The sequence below is a fragment of the Amblyraja radiata genome, chromosome 29, assembly GCF_010909765.2.
Source record: "Amblyraja radiata isolate CabotCenter1 chromosome 29, sAmbRad1.1.pri, whole genome shotgun sequence".
Lineage (NCBI taxonomy): Eukaryota > Metazoa > Chordata > Chondrichthyes > Rajiformes > Rajidae > Amblyraja > Amblyraja radiata.
In genome coordinates, this window is record NC_045984.1 from 29142135 (window position 1) to 29159895 (window position 17761).

Consider the following 17761-nt stretch of genomic DNA (forward strand, 5'->3'; position numbering starts at 1 on the left):
GCTCAGCAGTAGAGGCGCTGCTTTACAGTGCCGGAGACCCAGGTTCTATCCTGACTACGGGTGCTGCCTGTACAGAGTTTGTACGTTCTCCCTCCGACTGCTCGGGTTTTCTCCGGGTGCTCTGGTTTCCTCCCACATTCCAAAGATGTACGGGCTTGTAGGATAATTGACTTCTGTAAATTGTCCCAAGAGTGCAGTATAGAACTAGTGTACACGGTGATTGCTGGCACAAGGGGCCAGTTTTAAACGCTGTTTCTCTAAAACTAAAGGAGGGGTATCAAACAAAAGTGATGACCAAGATGACATTAAGTGCAAGTGAGGAAAGTGTTCCGAGTAGGTTTTAACAAGCATCTCGGAGGAGTGAGAAGTCCAGAGGTTTGAGAGAGCAAATGTAACGCCTCATCTCCCACAATGTCAGCTAAAATTATACATTGAAGTCCTTGGTTGAAGACCAAAATATAACAATTAGATTTATCTTTAAAGAGGTGGCAATTCACAACAGACTCTGACAATGTATTGACAGCCATAAACTCATAATTTATAGACATACAATGAGTAGAAGCACAACTATTATCCAAAGGACGCACAGACCAATTAGAGGCCGGCACTTATCTGGTTTGGTGACAAACGAACAAAGCTTTCGAGCTACTGGGCTGACAGGTTAATGTTCACAGATGGATGAGCAAGAATACTAGACAGTCAAAGCTTCCAAGCTGTGCTTAGACAACAGACAATCCTCAAACTGAATTTAGGCCAAAGCCTTACCTCCAACCATCGCGTCCCCAATCAAAAACCTTGCGTATCCTATCAGGAGACAAGAGATCTAGCATCTGCCCCGATTCAATTTATGCAGCAGATTAGTTATTAGGGAAATCAGAAGATGGAACTAGTTACCATCCATCTAACAAGTGGAGGGAGTGTTGTTTCGCATTGCTTCACATATGCACATATAACCACCACACACGTACAAATTATGTTTGTAGACTAAAAAGAATCGGCTGTTTAAATAATCACACCAGTTATCAAGTATGGCAGTGTTTGGTGTGGAAATAACCTACAAAACCCACAGATAGATTTGCATTTATATCCAAAATAATTTGCAAAACACTATTCATGAATTCAGAAAACAATGAACTTATCTTAATAGTATACTACTCTAAATGTAGTCAATGCAAAGGCCTAACTGCTCACAAAAGTTCACTTCCACAATGAGGCAATAAGGTTTCAGTGAAATAAAAATAGATAATGCTGAGAATACTCAGCAGGTCAGGCTGTATTGGTGCAGACAACTACATGTTCTTTGGCCTTAAATGTTAGCTATTTATCTCCACATTGCAGGTTGACTTACACAGTATTACCATCAATTTTTGTTTTATTTCAGGTTTTCATTATATATATATATATATAATCTGTTTTAGTGACATTGGATGAACAATTAAGCAAGACACCAGTAGCAATCTGTAAAGAAAATAAATGTAATGCAAACACTATCGGTATTAGCTGAGAATGGGCACTTGTTCTTGACTGTAAACCACAACATGGCAAGTGGATTTGTCTTGAGGGAAGGAATCATACCTGTTGGCATGAGATTTTTCATGTCCACCATTTAAGTGCAGATGGTTTAAGATGCTGTACTGCACTGGGAGAGATAATAAAGTTGTCTTTGAAGTGGAACATTGCCAGATCAGATTCTGCTGATTGTGTTGGTCTCAATTAAACGAGCATCAACATACTGACCTCCATACCACTGGCTACGGAAACAAAAACTCATAATACCATTCAGGAATTCAGAAAAAAACACAATGAACTTATCTGATAGCAGACTACTCTAATGTAGTCAATGCAAAAAGAGTAAGATTCGACTGCTCATCAATATTGAGGGTGCACGTGCAGGGACTGACAGGAATGGCTGAGGCAGGCTCTTCCTTAATAACAACTATATTATCACCTCCTCTATTACTCCCCACAGGCATCTTGGAAAGTTTTTCTGCATTAAAGACACCATATTAATGCAAATTGATGTCGTTCAAGCGCACACAAGAAATAGGAATCTAGGTAGATGCAAAATCTCTAATCGCAAAAATAGTTATTTATAGATGTAGGAACAAAACAAGGTAAACGTCCTGTGTGCTTCAACGACTCGACGAATGAAATGTTCACTAAGAAAAGCAGCTCATCATTACATTGGCGCCATGACCAAAATGTCTTGAATCTACAATTTTCCATTCATATTTTCAAATATATCGTAGTTTTGTACGTGATCAAACAATATTGCTCCAACGAAGGTAGACACAAAATGCTGGAGTAACTCGGCGGGACAAGCAGCATCAGAGAAGGGTCTCGACCCGAAACGACACCCATTCCTTCTCTCCAGAGATGCTGCCCAAGATACTCCAGCATTTTGTGTCTACCTTCGATTTAAACCAGCATCTGCAGTTCTTTCCTACACAATATTGCTCCAACCATCTCCACAACCTACGGTCTATGCACTCTTCCAATTTTGGTCTTTGAGGTGCACACATTCCATCACTCCATCATTGGCAAATGCCTTCAAAGCTCTGGAATGGTCTCACAAAACACTCCGTTTCTTTACTTCTCTTAACCGCATTTAAGATTCTCATTTAATTTCTACGACCAGGGCGGTCACGGTGGCGCAGCGGTAGAGTTGCTGCCTTACAGAGAATGCAGCGCCGGAGTCCCAGGTTCAATCCTGACAATGGGTGCTGTCTGTACGGAGTTTGTACGATCTCCCCGTGACTACGTGGGTTTTCTCCGAGATCTTCGGTTTCCTCCCATACTCCAAAGACGTAAAGGTTTGTAGGTTAATTGGCTTGGTAAATGTAAAAAAATAAATCAATTGGCCCTAGGTGGGTGTAGGATAGTGTTAATGTGTGGGGATCGCTGGTCGTAGCGGACCCGGTGGGCCGAAGGGCCTGTTTGCACGTTGTATCTCTAAATTAAACTAAATTGACATTATTACGGGCTATATTTTGACCAATTATATACATGAAGCATCTTGCAATATTTTACATTGAAGATGTAAAATATATCCAAAAGACTATTTTCACATTGTGGAGCTTGAAACACTCGAGAGAAAAATGGATGCAATAAAGTAAGGTTATCACAGAGTGAATATGGAATTAGAAAGCACAATGTAAGGCCAGCACAGATGTGAACACAAAGAAAGTGCACAAATGCAAGTTAAAAGAGATTGAACATATCATCGAGCACTCCAACAAGGTTCTGTAGAAAATATACTGACTGGTTGCAGCACGCCCTGGTAATGCAATTACAAGTCTCAGGAACATGTTGCTGCAGGGAGTGATGGACTCAACCAGGACCATCGCTAGCACAGCCCTGCCCAACCACTGAAAGTATCTACATGGAGCCCTGTCTCAAGGCTGCATCTATCATCAACGATCTCCACCCTCCGAGCCATACCCACTTTGCGGTGCCACTTGTCAGGTGTGAGGTACAGAAGCTTGAGTCACAAACCACCTGGTTCAGGAACAGCTCGTTTCCTACTACCATTGGAATCTTGAACCTGATCTTATCTTACAATACAATACAATTTATTGTCATTTGAGCCTCAGTGAGGCTCAAACGAAATTCTGTTTCCACAGCCATACAAACAAAGACAATTCCTAGACATACACACAATTTAGTTCACACAAACATCCATCACAGTGGACCCACTGTGATGGAAGGCAAAGTCTTTTCTCTCCCCTGTTCTCCATGACTCTCCCGATGTCGAAGCCCCAGGCGGGCGATGATAAGTCCCACGGCCATTTTAGGCCGTGCCGGGTGATTTACGGCCCCGCTCGGGGCCGGGGTCTAGAAGTCTCGAAGTTGGAGCCCCCGGCGGGCGCTGGAATGTCCCACGGTCATGAAGCCGTGCCGGGTGATGTATGACCCGGCTCCAGGTCGTTCCAACACCGCGACACGGGCTGGAGAAGTCGCGTTGCGGGAGCTCCGGGAAGCGGTCTCTCTCTCCCCCCGGACCCGCGAGCTCCCGATGTCCCAGTCCACCGGACCTGCGGCTGCGTTGCTGGAGCCTCCGAGCCCCAGGAGTCGAGTCGCAGCAGCGAGTCACCACCGCTCCTCCCCACGCTCCGAGGCCGGCCAGCCCCACGATGGTAAGTAGTCCGCAGCTCCGCAGTCTCCCGAGCCCCCGGGTCGTTCAGGCTGGAGGCCGCTCTACGGTGCTAGGCCCCAACGACAACGGAGACCCGACAGGGAAAAGGTCGGGTCTCCCAGACAGGGAAGAGAAAAGACTTTTTGCCTTGACAACGAACACCACAAATCAACTTTTGTACGATCATGGACTTTTGCTTCCTAATTGTGTTTTAAACACCTTTAAAGGTCCCACTCATGCAATTTTTTCGGTGACTTGCCGGCATTCGTCATTGTCACAGCAGGTCAACGAAAATTTTCAAAATGTTGAAAATCCAGCGGCGACCAGAAAAAGGTACGACTCTTTAGGCCACTACACATGACCATACAGGCGTCACCCCGCAACATGTTGCGTAAGTGGGACAGGCCCTTTTTGTTTTTACTGGATTTTTTGTAATTTGTCTAATTATGCATATGTTATGTTTCTGCGTGTTTATCTATCTATATTCTTGTGATGCGGATACAAACATTGTACCTGAACCTCACTGTACTTTTGCAAATAACAATCAACCTGAACTAACGACCATACAATTAGAGAAAGAATCTTGCAACTTTCACATGGACTATCAGTCAGGGCTATGCAGGCTCGTGTAAGGGGGCTTTCCCTTTCAAAGCCTGCATAAAAGATATTGAGCACATCCAGAAGCCACTTATGCTACCTGGTTTCGCCTTGTTGGAGGTGACGGAGTGCAAATCCTGCCAAACCTGTCAAGCTTCTGTCTGCGACTCCACCTCAGTTCCAAATTGTTCTTTGCGCTCTTAGTGGCCTTCAGAAGGTCGAATCTGGACTTTTTGTATTACACTGCCAGTATTAAACACCACAGATCTAGCCCTCAGCAGAATATCCTGGTTCACCCAGGGCATCAGGTTGGGGAAGACTTGGAATGTTTTTGTAGGTACACACTCGCCCATGCATTTCTTTATGTAGTCTGTGACAAATGTGGTTTATTCATTCAGGTGTGTTGATGAATCCTGGAATGCAGCCAGTCCACGGATTCAAAGTAGTCCCTTAATCACTCCTCTGAATCCCCTAACTATTACTTCGTAGTTCTCCCCGCTGGTGTGGCTCTCTTCTATCTCTGTCTAATGGCAGGATCACCCAGCGGATCAGATGTTCCCAAGTTCGGGCGAGGTGTGTTGTGCAATGCATTTCTGATGGTGGAATAGCTGTGGTTGAATACGTGTTGGATCCTCTGGTGCTGAAGGCGACTTGTTTATGGGAGTTGGGCAGATATTTCTTCCAGCTAGCGTGACGAACTTCAGAAAGGGGAAGGTCAGGGGTGCAGAGATATCAGCTGCAAATTCCTGGGTGTTATCACCACAGGTGGCATGGCCTGGGCCCAGCACTATATATATATATAATATAATCATGAAGGGAGCGCGCCAGCACCTCTACTTTCTGTGAAGTTTAAAGGGATTTGGTATTTCACTGAAAACATCTACAGATACACCAAAAAAAGTATCCTAACAGTGTGTATCATGGCCCTGTGCTCCAATTCTTACACACAGCAATAGAAAAGGCTGCAGAGAGTAGTGGATTCAACCTGATATATCTGTCGACTCCACCATTGAAAGCAACTACATGAGGCGCTGCGCTGAGAAGGAGGCATCTATCATCTGGGTTCCCCACCATCCGGCCGTGACCTCTTCTTGTTGCTATTGTTGGGCAGAGGTACAGAAGACCGAAGTACCACAACACCAGGGGCAGGAACAGGTCCTTCCCTACAACTGTCAGGTTCGTGAACTAACCTGCCTTACCTTAATCCTACCATGGACTTGTTTTCCAATTTTGTATTTTGACGCCAATGTTTTTTTTTGTACAATCTTTTACTTTTAACCTTCTTGTAGAATTTGTCTAATTTATACATAATTTATGTTTCTACGTTTTCTGAATCTTTGTGATTGTGATGCTGCTGCAAGTTTTTCATTGTACCTGTACTTCACTGTGACAATTAATTTGACTTGACTAAACATACATGTGCTATGGAACACGTATGACCACCTCTTAGAAACATAGAAAATAGGTGCAGGAGTAGGTAGGCCATTCTGCCCTTCGAGCCAGCACCGCCATTCAATATGACCATGGCTGATCATCCAAAATCTTGCACTACCATGGATTTGTTTTCTAATTATCTTTGCACAGTTATCTTGAGTTTGCGATAGTTTTCTTTTCCTTTTTACTGTTTATTAATTTATGTTTTCATGCAGCAACAGGGCATTGCAGATGTTGGTTGACAAAAGAAGACAGGATGCTGGAGTAACTCGGTGGGTCAGGCAGCATCTCAGGAGAACATGGACCGGTGATGTATTTGGGTCGGGGACCTTCTTCAGACTCCACCTAGCGCTCAGTCAGAAAAGGATCCTGGCCGGAAATGTCACCTATCCATGTTGTCCTGAGATGCAGCCTGACCCACTGAGCTACTCCAGCCCTCTGTTGTCTGAGTCTATATGCTCCTGGTGCTGCTGCAAGTAGGATTTTCATTGCACCTGTATCACACTGTATTCATATGCCGTCTGTGCACCAGTCGCCCCATGTTAAATAAAGTCACGCACAGGCCTCCTCCATATAGGGAATAGCGCCCTGGAGACACCCATGGTCAGCCACGAACGAAGGGGACCCAAGGCTCATATGACAACAAACTCAACATGGGTATCACAGCTTGGGTTTAAACAATTAACAATGTACATCCATGATACAAAACTGAATGGAACTATCAGTACAATGGAGGATATGAAGAGGCTCCAAGGGGACACAGGCAACTAAGTGAGAAGGCAAGACATTGCATATTGGATATACACTCAAGATGGAGGTGGTTGCAGAAAGACATTGCCCAGTCCATCACAGGTACTGTTCTCCCACATCAAAGAGATCCACAACACCACTCACATCACACTCTCTTCTTGCTACTACCATTGGGAAGAAGCTGCAGTAGCCTGTGAACCAAATCTCCGGGTTCAATAACTTACTCCCGTCAACCAAGTTCTTGAACTACCATGCACAACCCTAATCACAACCATACCTCAATATCGAACCACTACAGACTTCACTGCTACAGCTGGTGTATTATCAAAGCTTAGTTTACTAAGCATAACTGAAATTATTGCATATTCATTTTCATGCTGTTGATTTTAATATGTCAGTAAAGCTACACCAAATAGGCATTTTGTTGTTCCGTTACAGATCCAGGGCATATGATGAATAAACACTCTTGACACTTGTTGGTGAAACCTTAACGTTCAAAGGAACTTGGGTATCCTTTAGTTTCATTTATTATCACGCGTACCGAGGTACAGTGGAAAGCTTATTTGCTGCATGCTATCCAGTCAGTGGTAAGACTATACATGATTATAATGAAGCCGTCCACAGTCTACAGATATAGGATAATGGGAATACCGTGTAGTGAAAGATAAAGTCCAGTAAAGTCCGATTAAAGATAATCCGAGGGCCTCCAATGAGGGAGATCGTAGTTCAGAACGGCTCTCTAGTTGGCGATAGGATGATTCAGATGCCCGACAGCAGCAGCAGGAGAGAAACGGTCCACAACTTACTGAGAGCTAACATGTACACGCAAAGAGGAGAAAAAATGGTATGTTAGCCTTACAATAAGGAGAATAAAGAATGATACTGAAAATGTATGCACTTTTGGATTCCTTAACTAAAAAGGGGTATACTTGCCTGTGAGAGAATATAAAGATGCACCAGGCTGGTTCCTAAGAATATGCATTTGTGGTATGGGGGAAATGGAGATGGAGTGTGCGTCATTTTCTTATAATTTAGAAAATCGAGAAATAACATCACAGATGTCTCGAGAATCAAAAAAAAATATTCTGACTTGACAGGGTAGAAACAGCAAGGAGGTTTCCCCTGGTTAAGGGGTGTAGAAACAGAATACAGTCTCAGAATAAAGAGTAGAAACCAGGAACTGCAGATGCTGGTTTACAAAAAAAGACACAAAGTGCTGGAGTGACACAGCGGGTCAGGCAGCATCCCTGGAGATCAAGGATAGGTGACATTTCACATTGGGACCCTTTTTTCTGACTGTTTGGGGTGGGTGGGGAGAGAAAGCTGAAAGAAAGGAGAGGGTAGGAGAAATCGTGGCAAGAAATTGATGGATAACAGGTGAGGTGGGGCGAGGGGGATGATAGGCAGATGGTTGGACAATGGCCAGAAATGAAAAGGCAGAAGGTACGAGCCAAAACCAATGAAGGGATGCAAACTGTGAAACTAAGGGAAGGAATGTAGGTGGAATGGGGAGAAATAAGTGGGAAGGCCCGTGATAGTTCAAGAACTTGGTTGTAGGAAAGAACTGCAGATGCTGGTTTAAATCAAAGATAGACATAAAATGCTAGAGTAACTCAGCGGGACAGGCAGCGTCTCTGGAGAGAAGGAATGGGTGACGTTTCTGGTCAAGACCCTTCTTCAGAGCTGGGGTGAGGCTGTACTGTGACTGAGGAAGGATCGTGGCAGAAACAGGAGCGGGGCGCTGGAGTTATCGCTGGTCGCTCCAACCCCCAGCCCTGCCGAAAGTTATCCCAGTCTGTGTCTCCACCCCCCGCTACCTACCCAATCAGTGCACGGTTTGGACTTAGTCTGAAGAAGGCTCTCGACACAAAAGGAAAGTTGGAGCAGCCTCCAAGGTTCAGAGCCCTGTATGTACCCATTAATTCATCTTGAACACAAAAGAAAGAGCCCACAAACCACAACTGTGTTTAAGAAGGAACTGCAGATGCGGGAAAATCGAAGGTAGACAAAAGTGCTGGAGAAACTCAGCGGGTGCAGCAGCATCTATGGAGCGAAGGAAATAGGCAACGTTTCGTCCCGAAACGTTGCCTATTTCCTTCGCTCCATAGATGCTGCTGCACCCCGCTGAGTTTCTCCAGCACTTTTGTCTACAACAACTGTATAGGGTGAAGTGTGAAAACAAGGAGCTCCAGAACAAGGAGTTTCGGGGGTGAATGTGGAAAATCTCCACAGCTCAGGCCTTACACAAAGGTTGATTTTTGCAGTTACAGAAAGCCAGAGACATGTAATATTATACAGGAGCTTCTCAGGAAAGTTACCTTTGTCTAGTTATCTCCAGCTACTTCAATTACATTCTGTCATCATCGGTTCAGGAGAGTTCAACAATGGTGTTTAACTGTATTCACAACTCAACTCATGTCAATCTACTCCACTAGGTAATTTCCAGAAGGTAGACACAAAATGCTGGGATCACTCAGCGGTACAGGCAGCATCTCTGGAGAGAAGGAATGGGTGACATTTCGGGTCGAGACCCTTCTTCAGACCGGTAATTTCCTGATTTGGACAGCCATTTAAAAAAAAACTTTTATTCAGGATAGAAATGTTAGTGGCAAGTATTTCTGTGGCCATTTCGGATATTCATAAATCATAGGAGCAGAAACAGCCCATTGAGTATACTCTCCGCCATTCAATTGCGGCTGATCTATCTTTCCCTCTCAATCCCATTTTTCTGCCTTTTTCACATAACCCGTGGCACCATTACTAATCAAGAATTGGTCAATCTCCGCCTTAAAAATATCCATTGACTTGGCCTCCACAGCTGTCAGCGGCAATGAATTCCAGAGATTCACTACCCTCTCTCTGACTGACGAAATTCCTTGGCTAATAAATGCCAGCAGGTAACATGGCTCATTACTAAATATCAATTAGATAAGAAAATCTGAGATAGTGCCAGTATTTTGACCTATGTGGTGATGGTTAGATTTGGTACAAAACTCAGAAAAGTGCCCCATCATCAGCAAAGCTCTTCACCCAATGTGCTCTGATATAGAATATTCTACAGCAATGGAATCCTCCTTGAAAACGCACTGATTAATAAATGAATCTTCGCAATGTATTTTGCCACAGACGGCTATGGAGGCCAAGTCATTGAGTGTTTTTAAGGCGGAGATTGAACGATTCTAGATTAGTAAGGGTGCCAAGGGTTATGGGGAGAAGGTTGGAGCATAGGGTTGAAAGATTGACTAGCCATGATTGAATGGCGGAGTAGTCGATGGGCCGAATGGCCTAGTTATGCTCCTACGGCTTACGAACATGAACATTTCCCTCAGATTCTGGCCTCTTGTGCTCTAGAATACTATCCCAAAACTTTGCCCTTCTCTCTTTCATCTGGCCAGGAAGCATTTTATTCCATTTGAGAACATTCTTAAATTCCTTGGGTCAATTCATTACGTTGGAAATGCTATACAAGTGTATTATTATTTGACCACGAACTCAGAGCCATGCAAATGTACTGATTTTCTATACCAGATGCGAAAAATCAATTCATTGCGAGGATTAATGTTGCAGCATGAACCCTTTAATCCATGAAGGTCCAAATCTGAGCCACTGCATCCACAAAAAACATTTATTAATACCCGTTTATTATCAAGTACTTGTAGACTGCTGAGAACATTTCACAAAGGTAATAGAAAAACAATTATGTCATGCTCGTTGCTAAACTTGGGAATTATTGAATGTTCCTGATGCACCCACCCCCTCCCAGATTCTCCTTCAACATATTAACCCCCTCTCCACTTTACAGATATATTCGAGTGTAATTGAGCAGTTCTAATACAAGATAAAAATCTTGAGCTTTTGCAGAAATCTTGTTCCAAACCCCTCGGATTAAACAGCGCGGCGGAAATTAAATCCGACGAGTGGAATGCAGGAGGACTCCACACTCCAACAAGCCAGGATTCAGCCAACTTATAACCAACCAGTCTCTTCCAGAAACAATCCCAAACTATGACCCCCCCCCCCCTCCCTCCTTTTTCTGGAATAAAAACGTTCAGAAGAGAATGGCAGATTTCCGACCATGCAAAGTTTTGGCACAGTTATGAACATGATTTATCTCTGTAGGATTGCAGCAAGAGTGTCGGTGAAGAGCATTTCAAATCCATCAGAGGAAGTTTCTAAATGCATCATATCCTTTTTATTTGCATGGAAATTTATATCTAGAAGTATATATAGGTCTTTTTGAGGATCATGGACCCATGGTCTTTTCCGCGGTTTATTGCTAAATAATTATTTTTAACTTCCAATTTCGACAAAGAATTACAAGGCTACTTGGCCCAGTCGCTCTAGGCAATCATTTACGATCCATATAAGCCTCTTCCAAGCTTTATGTCACCCTGGCAGAATATCCTTCTACTCCTTAATTTGTTGGCTTTGTCTTAAAACAATCTCAGCTGTACACCTCAGCCATTCCCTGCAGCAGTAATTTTCAGTCACACCACTGCCTGGGAAAGAAACCTTCCCTCCATTTGTCACGGGAATTTCCAGCGGCAATCTTGTAATCCTTAATGACTACTTCACAATGAAGGCTGAGTTATGGTCTCATTTGTAAGTGGCAAAACCTTCTCCGTCTACCCGGCGACAGGCCTTCAAAAATGTAAAGGCTACCGATCAGATGCGTCCCCCTGGTTCTGCAAAACCTAACCACAATATTTAAAAACTGAGTAGCAAGTTACTGGCCGACACAATGAAATAATTGTCTGAATTATCAGTTGAACTTGCCTGCATCCATCTTTTCAAACATAATTTCATTGAAAGCAACGGTATACAACTTAACTTTGTGAGCGGTGGTACTGCTAACGTATTATTTTAACCCCCCGTCCACAAAACATGCCACTAGGCTGGGTCGATGAGTGTCCGCGGGGGGGGGGGGGGGGGGGCAGGATTAGGTGGTCCAGCTCAGGAGGGAGCTAGGGTGGTGGGGATTGAGTGTACTAAGGGGGCATGGGGCGGGGGTGGTTACAGGATTAGGTGCCTGATCAGGCCGAGCCCGTAGGAGCGGGGGAGAGATTGGTTCAGGGGGAGGTGTTGTTGAAGGGGTCCAGTTCAGGGGGAGGTGGTAGTTGAGGGAGGGCTTTGAATCAAGGGGGGAGACAGGGGACAAGGGGGGAGATAAGGGCTTGGAGTCTCTATCAGGGGGAGGTGGGGGTCATGGGGTCTAGTTCAGGGGGAGGGAAGGGGGGGTCTGGTTCAGGGAGGGGGCCCATGTTCAGGGCAGAAGAGGTTATGGGATGTCCGGTTCAGGGACAGCCAGAGGGGCATGGCTCAGGAGGGATCCGGGGGGGGGGGCATGGTTCAGGGGGGCGACTGGGGCATGGTCCGCGTGGGGGGGAGATGGGAGACAGGAGGGCATTGATCGGGGTGGGGGGAAACAGGTGGCATTGGTCATGGGGAGAGATAGTGGCATGGTCTGGAGGGGGGGGGGGCAGAGCGCATGGATCGGGGAGGGGGGGGGCGAGACAGGGGGCATGGATTGGGTGATGACAGCAACATGGTTCAGAGGGTGGGGTGGAGGGGAATAGTTCAGATGGAGGACCAGGGGCACGGTTCAGAGGTGGAGCCGGGGGCATGATCCAGGGAAAAAGCCAGGGTTATGGGAGTCTGATTCAGGGACAGCCCAAGGCATGGTTCAGGGAGAGAGCCAGGGGGCATGGTTCTGGGGGGGGGGGGGGGGGTAGACAGGGGCATAGTTAAGGTGGGGGGGAGGGAGTAGTGTTTGGGGATTTGGTTCGGGGTGGGGGGGGGCGGTGGGGAGAGCCATGTGCCTTGTTCAGGAAGAGTTAGTATTGAGGGGATCTGGTTGCTCCATGGACACCCAGTGTTGGCGTCTGATTCAGGGCAGCCTTCAGGTGGTTATGGGGGGGGGGGGGGGGGGGCTGGTTTGCGTTTGATCGTCCAGATTGGTGGAAGGGTTGATCAATAAATTCCAAGAACCCCTCCAACCCAGGCCATCGATAGCCCCCAAAGCTGCCAGCCCCTGACTGCGAGATAGCCACAGGGGAAGGACCACTCCATGAAGGTCCAGTGTATGGGGGGGGGGGGGGGGGGGGGGGGGGCAAGGCCGTGACAACAGGGCCCGGGATAGAGGCCTGGAGGTCCAGGGCTCGGGTGACAGAGTGGCCTTGGACGCAGAGAGTGGGGGGTAGGGAAGTCGTTCGGACCCTTGACTACTTTCTCTCTCTCCCCCCCCCTCCATTCCTCCTTTCTCCCTCACAACCACTCACCTTGCAGTTCTGGTAAGCCTCGAGAGCACGCAGCGCACTGTCGGTGAGCTTGACGTGAAGCACGGAAACGTTGCTGCCCGAGCTGAGTTTGCCACAGGAGAGCCCATAGCTCTGTTCCTCCTTCAGCGCCGCCATCTTCCCTCGCGCTGCCTCTCTCCCCTCCCCCTCTCCTTCCTCTCCTGCTCCCTCCCCCACCCCCTACACACGCCACCAGCCCCGCCCTCTCCCCTCCCCCACACACGCCCCGCCCTCTCCCTTCCCCCCCTCCCCCTACACACGCCACCAGCCCCGCCCTCTCCCCTTCCCCTCCTCCACACACGTCACCAGCCCCCCCCTCTCCTCCTCCTCGCCTTCCCCCTCCCCCACACACGCCCCACTAGCCCCTCCCCCTCCTCCCCCGTGCGCGCGCAGCCAGGCCGCCCGCACAGCCCCGCCCTTTCCTCCTCCCTCCCCCACACAAGCCCCACCAGCCCCGCCTCGTCTCCTCGTCTCCCCCCCTCCCCCTCCTCCTCTCCTCCTCTCCTTCCCCCTCCCCCACACACGCCCGGGATAGAGGCCTGGAGGTCCACACACACACACACGCCCCGCCCTCTCCCCTCCCCCTCTCCTCCTCTCCTTCCCCCTCCCCCACACACGCCCCGCCCCCTCTCCTCCTCCTCCCCCTCCCCCCCCCTCCCGCGCGCGCGCGCAGCCAGGCCGCCCGCACAGCCCCGCCAGCAACAAAGATGGCACCCGGCCAATCAGGAGGTCACCTCCTTGCCCGTCACAAAGATGGCGTTGGCGGGCCGGCCTTGCCCTCAGGCAGACACAGCGCATATGTCTTATGCCTGCATGAATGATGGCGCCGGCCAATTCAGTTCAGTGGCTTCTCATCGGCCAGGCTTGCCCATATTAAAGATGGCGAAGGGGGTGCAAGTACGTGCTACTTTAAACTTGCTTCCCAACCAGCTGGGAAGGGCTGTCAGTATTAACACTATTTATCTGCAATTCATACTTTTCTGATTGAAAACCTCAGCTTGATATCTCGGATCGAGTTGCCTTTGTTGTCTCGTTGTAGGACATTGATCATCTTTTAATCTGGATTTTTAATTTATGAATTGTGTTTTAAAAAATATATAAATTATGATGTTTTTATAAGTGATATACCAAGATTTTATATGTATTTTATGATATTTGATATGCAATGCATTTTTTATGTAATGTTGCCCCTTGTCTGGACCTTGAGTCCGAAATAAAGTTTATTATTATTATTATTATTATTATTTGTTGCCACAAATGATCAAATACTGTACTTTACACAGTAACAGTAATAGAGGCCACGAATATTTGACTGGCCTCAACAACACAATAAATATCAAGACTTATTTTTTTAACTATTAATTTGAGAAACGGTTAATGGAACATGAATAAACCTTGCCGGGCACGGTCGTGTTATAACTTCGTAAGAACAAATTGACTGACTCCATGTATTTTTTACTGCAGACTTCTGTTTTATCCATGACGAGAAAGTTTTCAAAATGTTCAAAAGTAACTATTCGATGCAGCAAGCATGTACTTGATCAAGTTCAAGCTCAAGTTTATTGTCATGTGTCCCTGATAGGACAATGAAACTCTTGCTTTGCTTCAGCACACAGAACATAGTAGGCATTGACTACAAAACACATGAATAAATAAACTGATAAAGTGCAAAATGACAGATAATGGGTCTGAAGAAGGGTTTCGGCCCGAAATGTTGCCTATTTCCTTCGCTCCATAGATGCTGCTGCACCCGCTGAGTTTCTCCGGCTTTTTTGTGTAACTTCGATTTTCCAGCATCTGCAGTTCCTTCTTAAACAATGGGTTATTAATGTTCAGAGATTTGTCCGAGCCAGGTTTAATAGCCTGATGGCTGTGGGGAAGTAGCTATTCCTGAACCTGGTCGTTGCAGTCTTCAGGCTCCTGTACCTTCTACCTGAAGGTAACAGGGAGATGAGTGTGTGGCCAGGATGGTGTAGGTCTTTGATGATACTGCCAGCCTTTTTGAGGCAGCGACTTCGATAAATCCCCTCGATGGAAGGAAGGTCAGAGCCGATGACCTGGCCCTCACCTATAGTAATGTAATAGTACTATTGATAGTAATGTGGTCGCTTTTTAGTGGAGCAGAACTGCTCTGGGACAAATACATTAATTTTAAACGGAAAGTGTTAATATACTGCCATCTATAGGGGGGTTGCACGGAAGGTCACTGGGTCAGAGAGCTCGACGCACGGAGCCGCTAAATCCATCTGGAGGACATCCGTCACTTCCGGTACATGTTATTAATGCTAAAAACGCGTACTTTCCTACCTGTTAAAAACCGCCAAAATTTTGGATTTTTGCGCTGAAAAAAATTGTGAGAGTCTCAGCCCCGCGCCAGGCCGCCCTCACGGGAGCGTCACAGCCCCTCACGGGAGCGCCGTTCCAGCCCCGAGCCGGACCGCCCTCACGGGAGCGAGCCCAGGGCGAGTCCTGACAGGAGTCTCGAGGTCGCCAGCTCCGCCATTAGGCCTCAGCGCAGACGGAGGCAGAGAAGGGGGATACGACAAAAAAGTTGCATTCCCCCGAAGGGAGAGACAGCAAGCCCCGTTTCAACCCCCCCCCCCCCCCCCCCACATAAACACAGCCTAAAAACCAAAAACTTAACTAGACAAAACAAAAAAAACAACACAAAAAAGTAAAAAACAAACGGACTGCAGGCGAGCCGCTGCTGCCAGGGCAACGCCGCCACTTCCGGATGTCTTCCAGTTGGATTTAGCGGCTCCGTGCGTCGAGCCCTATGACCCAGTGACCTTTCGTGCAACTATAGAGAAGCGAGAACTGAAGGGACAACAACAGCTAAAGTGCCTGGTAAACATTGGCCATGCAGATATCGGAATTGAAAATATTGGGAATTATCGCGTTTGCTCACTGCATTTCATCAACAGTAAGGCATTATTTGTGTTTTTTCTTGATTCCTTTGGTATCTAAAAATTCTCAGAAGTGATAAATCTGGCTGTAAATTTTTCTTCAGCTGCGTTTTCATTTTGTATGTAAAAACGCACGAGAACCATGGGCGATTAAAAAAAATTACAGGCAGATTTATCACTTCTGAAACTTTTTAGATGCCAAAGGAATCAAGAAAAAGCACCTTAGTTGATGAAATGCAGTGAGCAAACGGCCAATGTTCGCCAAGCACTCTGTCTGTTGTTGTCCCTTTAGCTTTCGCTTCTATCTGCCATCATTTCTCCTCACTTTTGGAATTCTGAAGTAGGCTAAATGTCTCACACGCTTATTCCGATTTCCATAATTATTTACAGCGCAAAAATTGACAATTTCAGCGGGTTTTAACGGGCCCGCTACGCTGGAAACAATGGTCAGTGCCTGCCTGCAGTTCATCGCGTGTAATCCATTTGGAGTAGCCTAGCAACAGTACGGGTCATGGGTCGTGACCCGACTGCCGTGAAACCTCCCTATAGTGTACACGAATACTTACCCCTGGACTTTAAAAATGGACAGAGTTCTGTTTACAACCAAGTATTTCGTATAATTTCCCACATGTACATTAATATTACCACCTAGATTAGCCAACAGCATACTATATCATTGCAATGCCATAAGCAGGATGCAAATGCAGACACAATATATCATATTTATGTGGGCGGGGGGTTATAAATGTGCCAAGGAAATTTGTTTTCAAATGCAAAAAAAAGGCATGACTTTAAAATATAATGCAATTGGTGTACCTTAGTCTACAGTCACCACACTTTTCCAGTTAATTTCATTGCTCTTGGATGCTGGAAGATCATCAACTCAGTGAAAGATGCACTTTGTGTGGGAAGGAACTGCAGATGCTGGTTTAAACCGAAGATAGACACAAAATGCTGGATTAACTCAGCGGGACAGGCAGCATCTCTGGAGAAGGAATGGGTGATATTATGGGTCTGAAGAAGGGCCTCGACCCGAAACGTCACCCGTTCCTTCTCTCCAGAGATGCTGCCTGGCCCGCTGAGTTACTCCAGCACTTTGGTCTGCCCAAAACCTATTGATCTTCCAATGCAACAATATATGCACAAGGAAATGCTGCCCCCTGGCACCTTCCAGGCTGCAGGAGGCACGGAAGCCTAATGCAGACAATGCAAAGGCTTTGTGGGGCAGCATTGCAGTGCAAGGTCCTGCTTGCCACTAGCTATTGTCCAAACCCTGTAAAAATGCCTTTCAAATTCTTGAAGTCTGCATCATTCATCCAGGCAATGATGCCTTGTACATAAAATGTGCTAACACTGCAGATGTGTAGACCCGATGAGATTATGAATGTGTAGACTGTACGTCTCTATGGATGGAAAGAAAGCCATGCATTTTTATTTGTAGTTTGTGTAAATTTTTCATGAATTAAGTTTATATATGAAATTTAAAACCTGACATCCTCTGGGTGTTCTCCAACCAAGTGGTGCAAACTGACTCTGGAGTCCAGGAGTATGTGCTGAAGGATAGGTAGAGCTTGGGTCCAGTTCTAGCAAGGTTTAATCGGGAAAGGGCTACTGCATGTTGAAACAATGGTGGACAGTCTTTT

General features: G+C 46.4%; 1 protein-coding gene across 3 annotated transcripts in view; it reads right to left on the reverse strand.

The window, feature by feature from the left end:
• Window positions 1-13357, reverse strand: part of ell (elongation factor for RNA polymerase II) — a 96181-nt gene extending 82824 nt beyond the window's left edge. For all 3 annotated transcript variants that reach the window (XM_033047076.1, XM_033047077.1, XM_033047075.1), the window contains exon 1: window positions 13195-13357. In XM_033047076.1, the coding sequence (XP_032902967.1) occupies window positions 13195-13329 (135 nt within the window). In that variant the 5' untranslated portion in view covers window positions 13330-13357. The remainder of the gene's footprint in view (window positions 1-13194) is intronic.
• Window positions 13358-17761: the final 4404 nt, after the last annotated feature.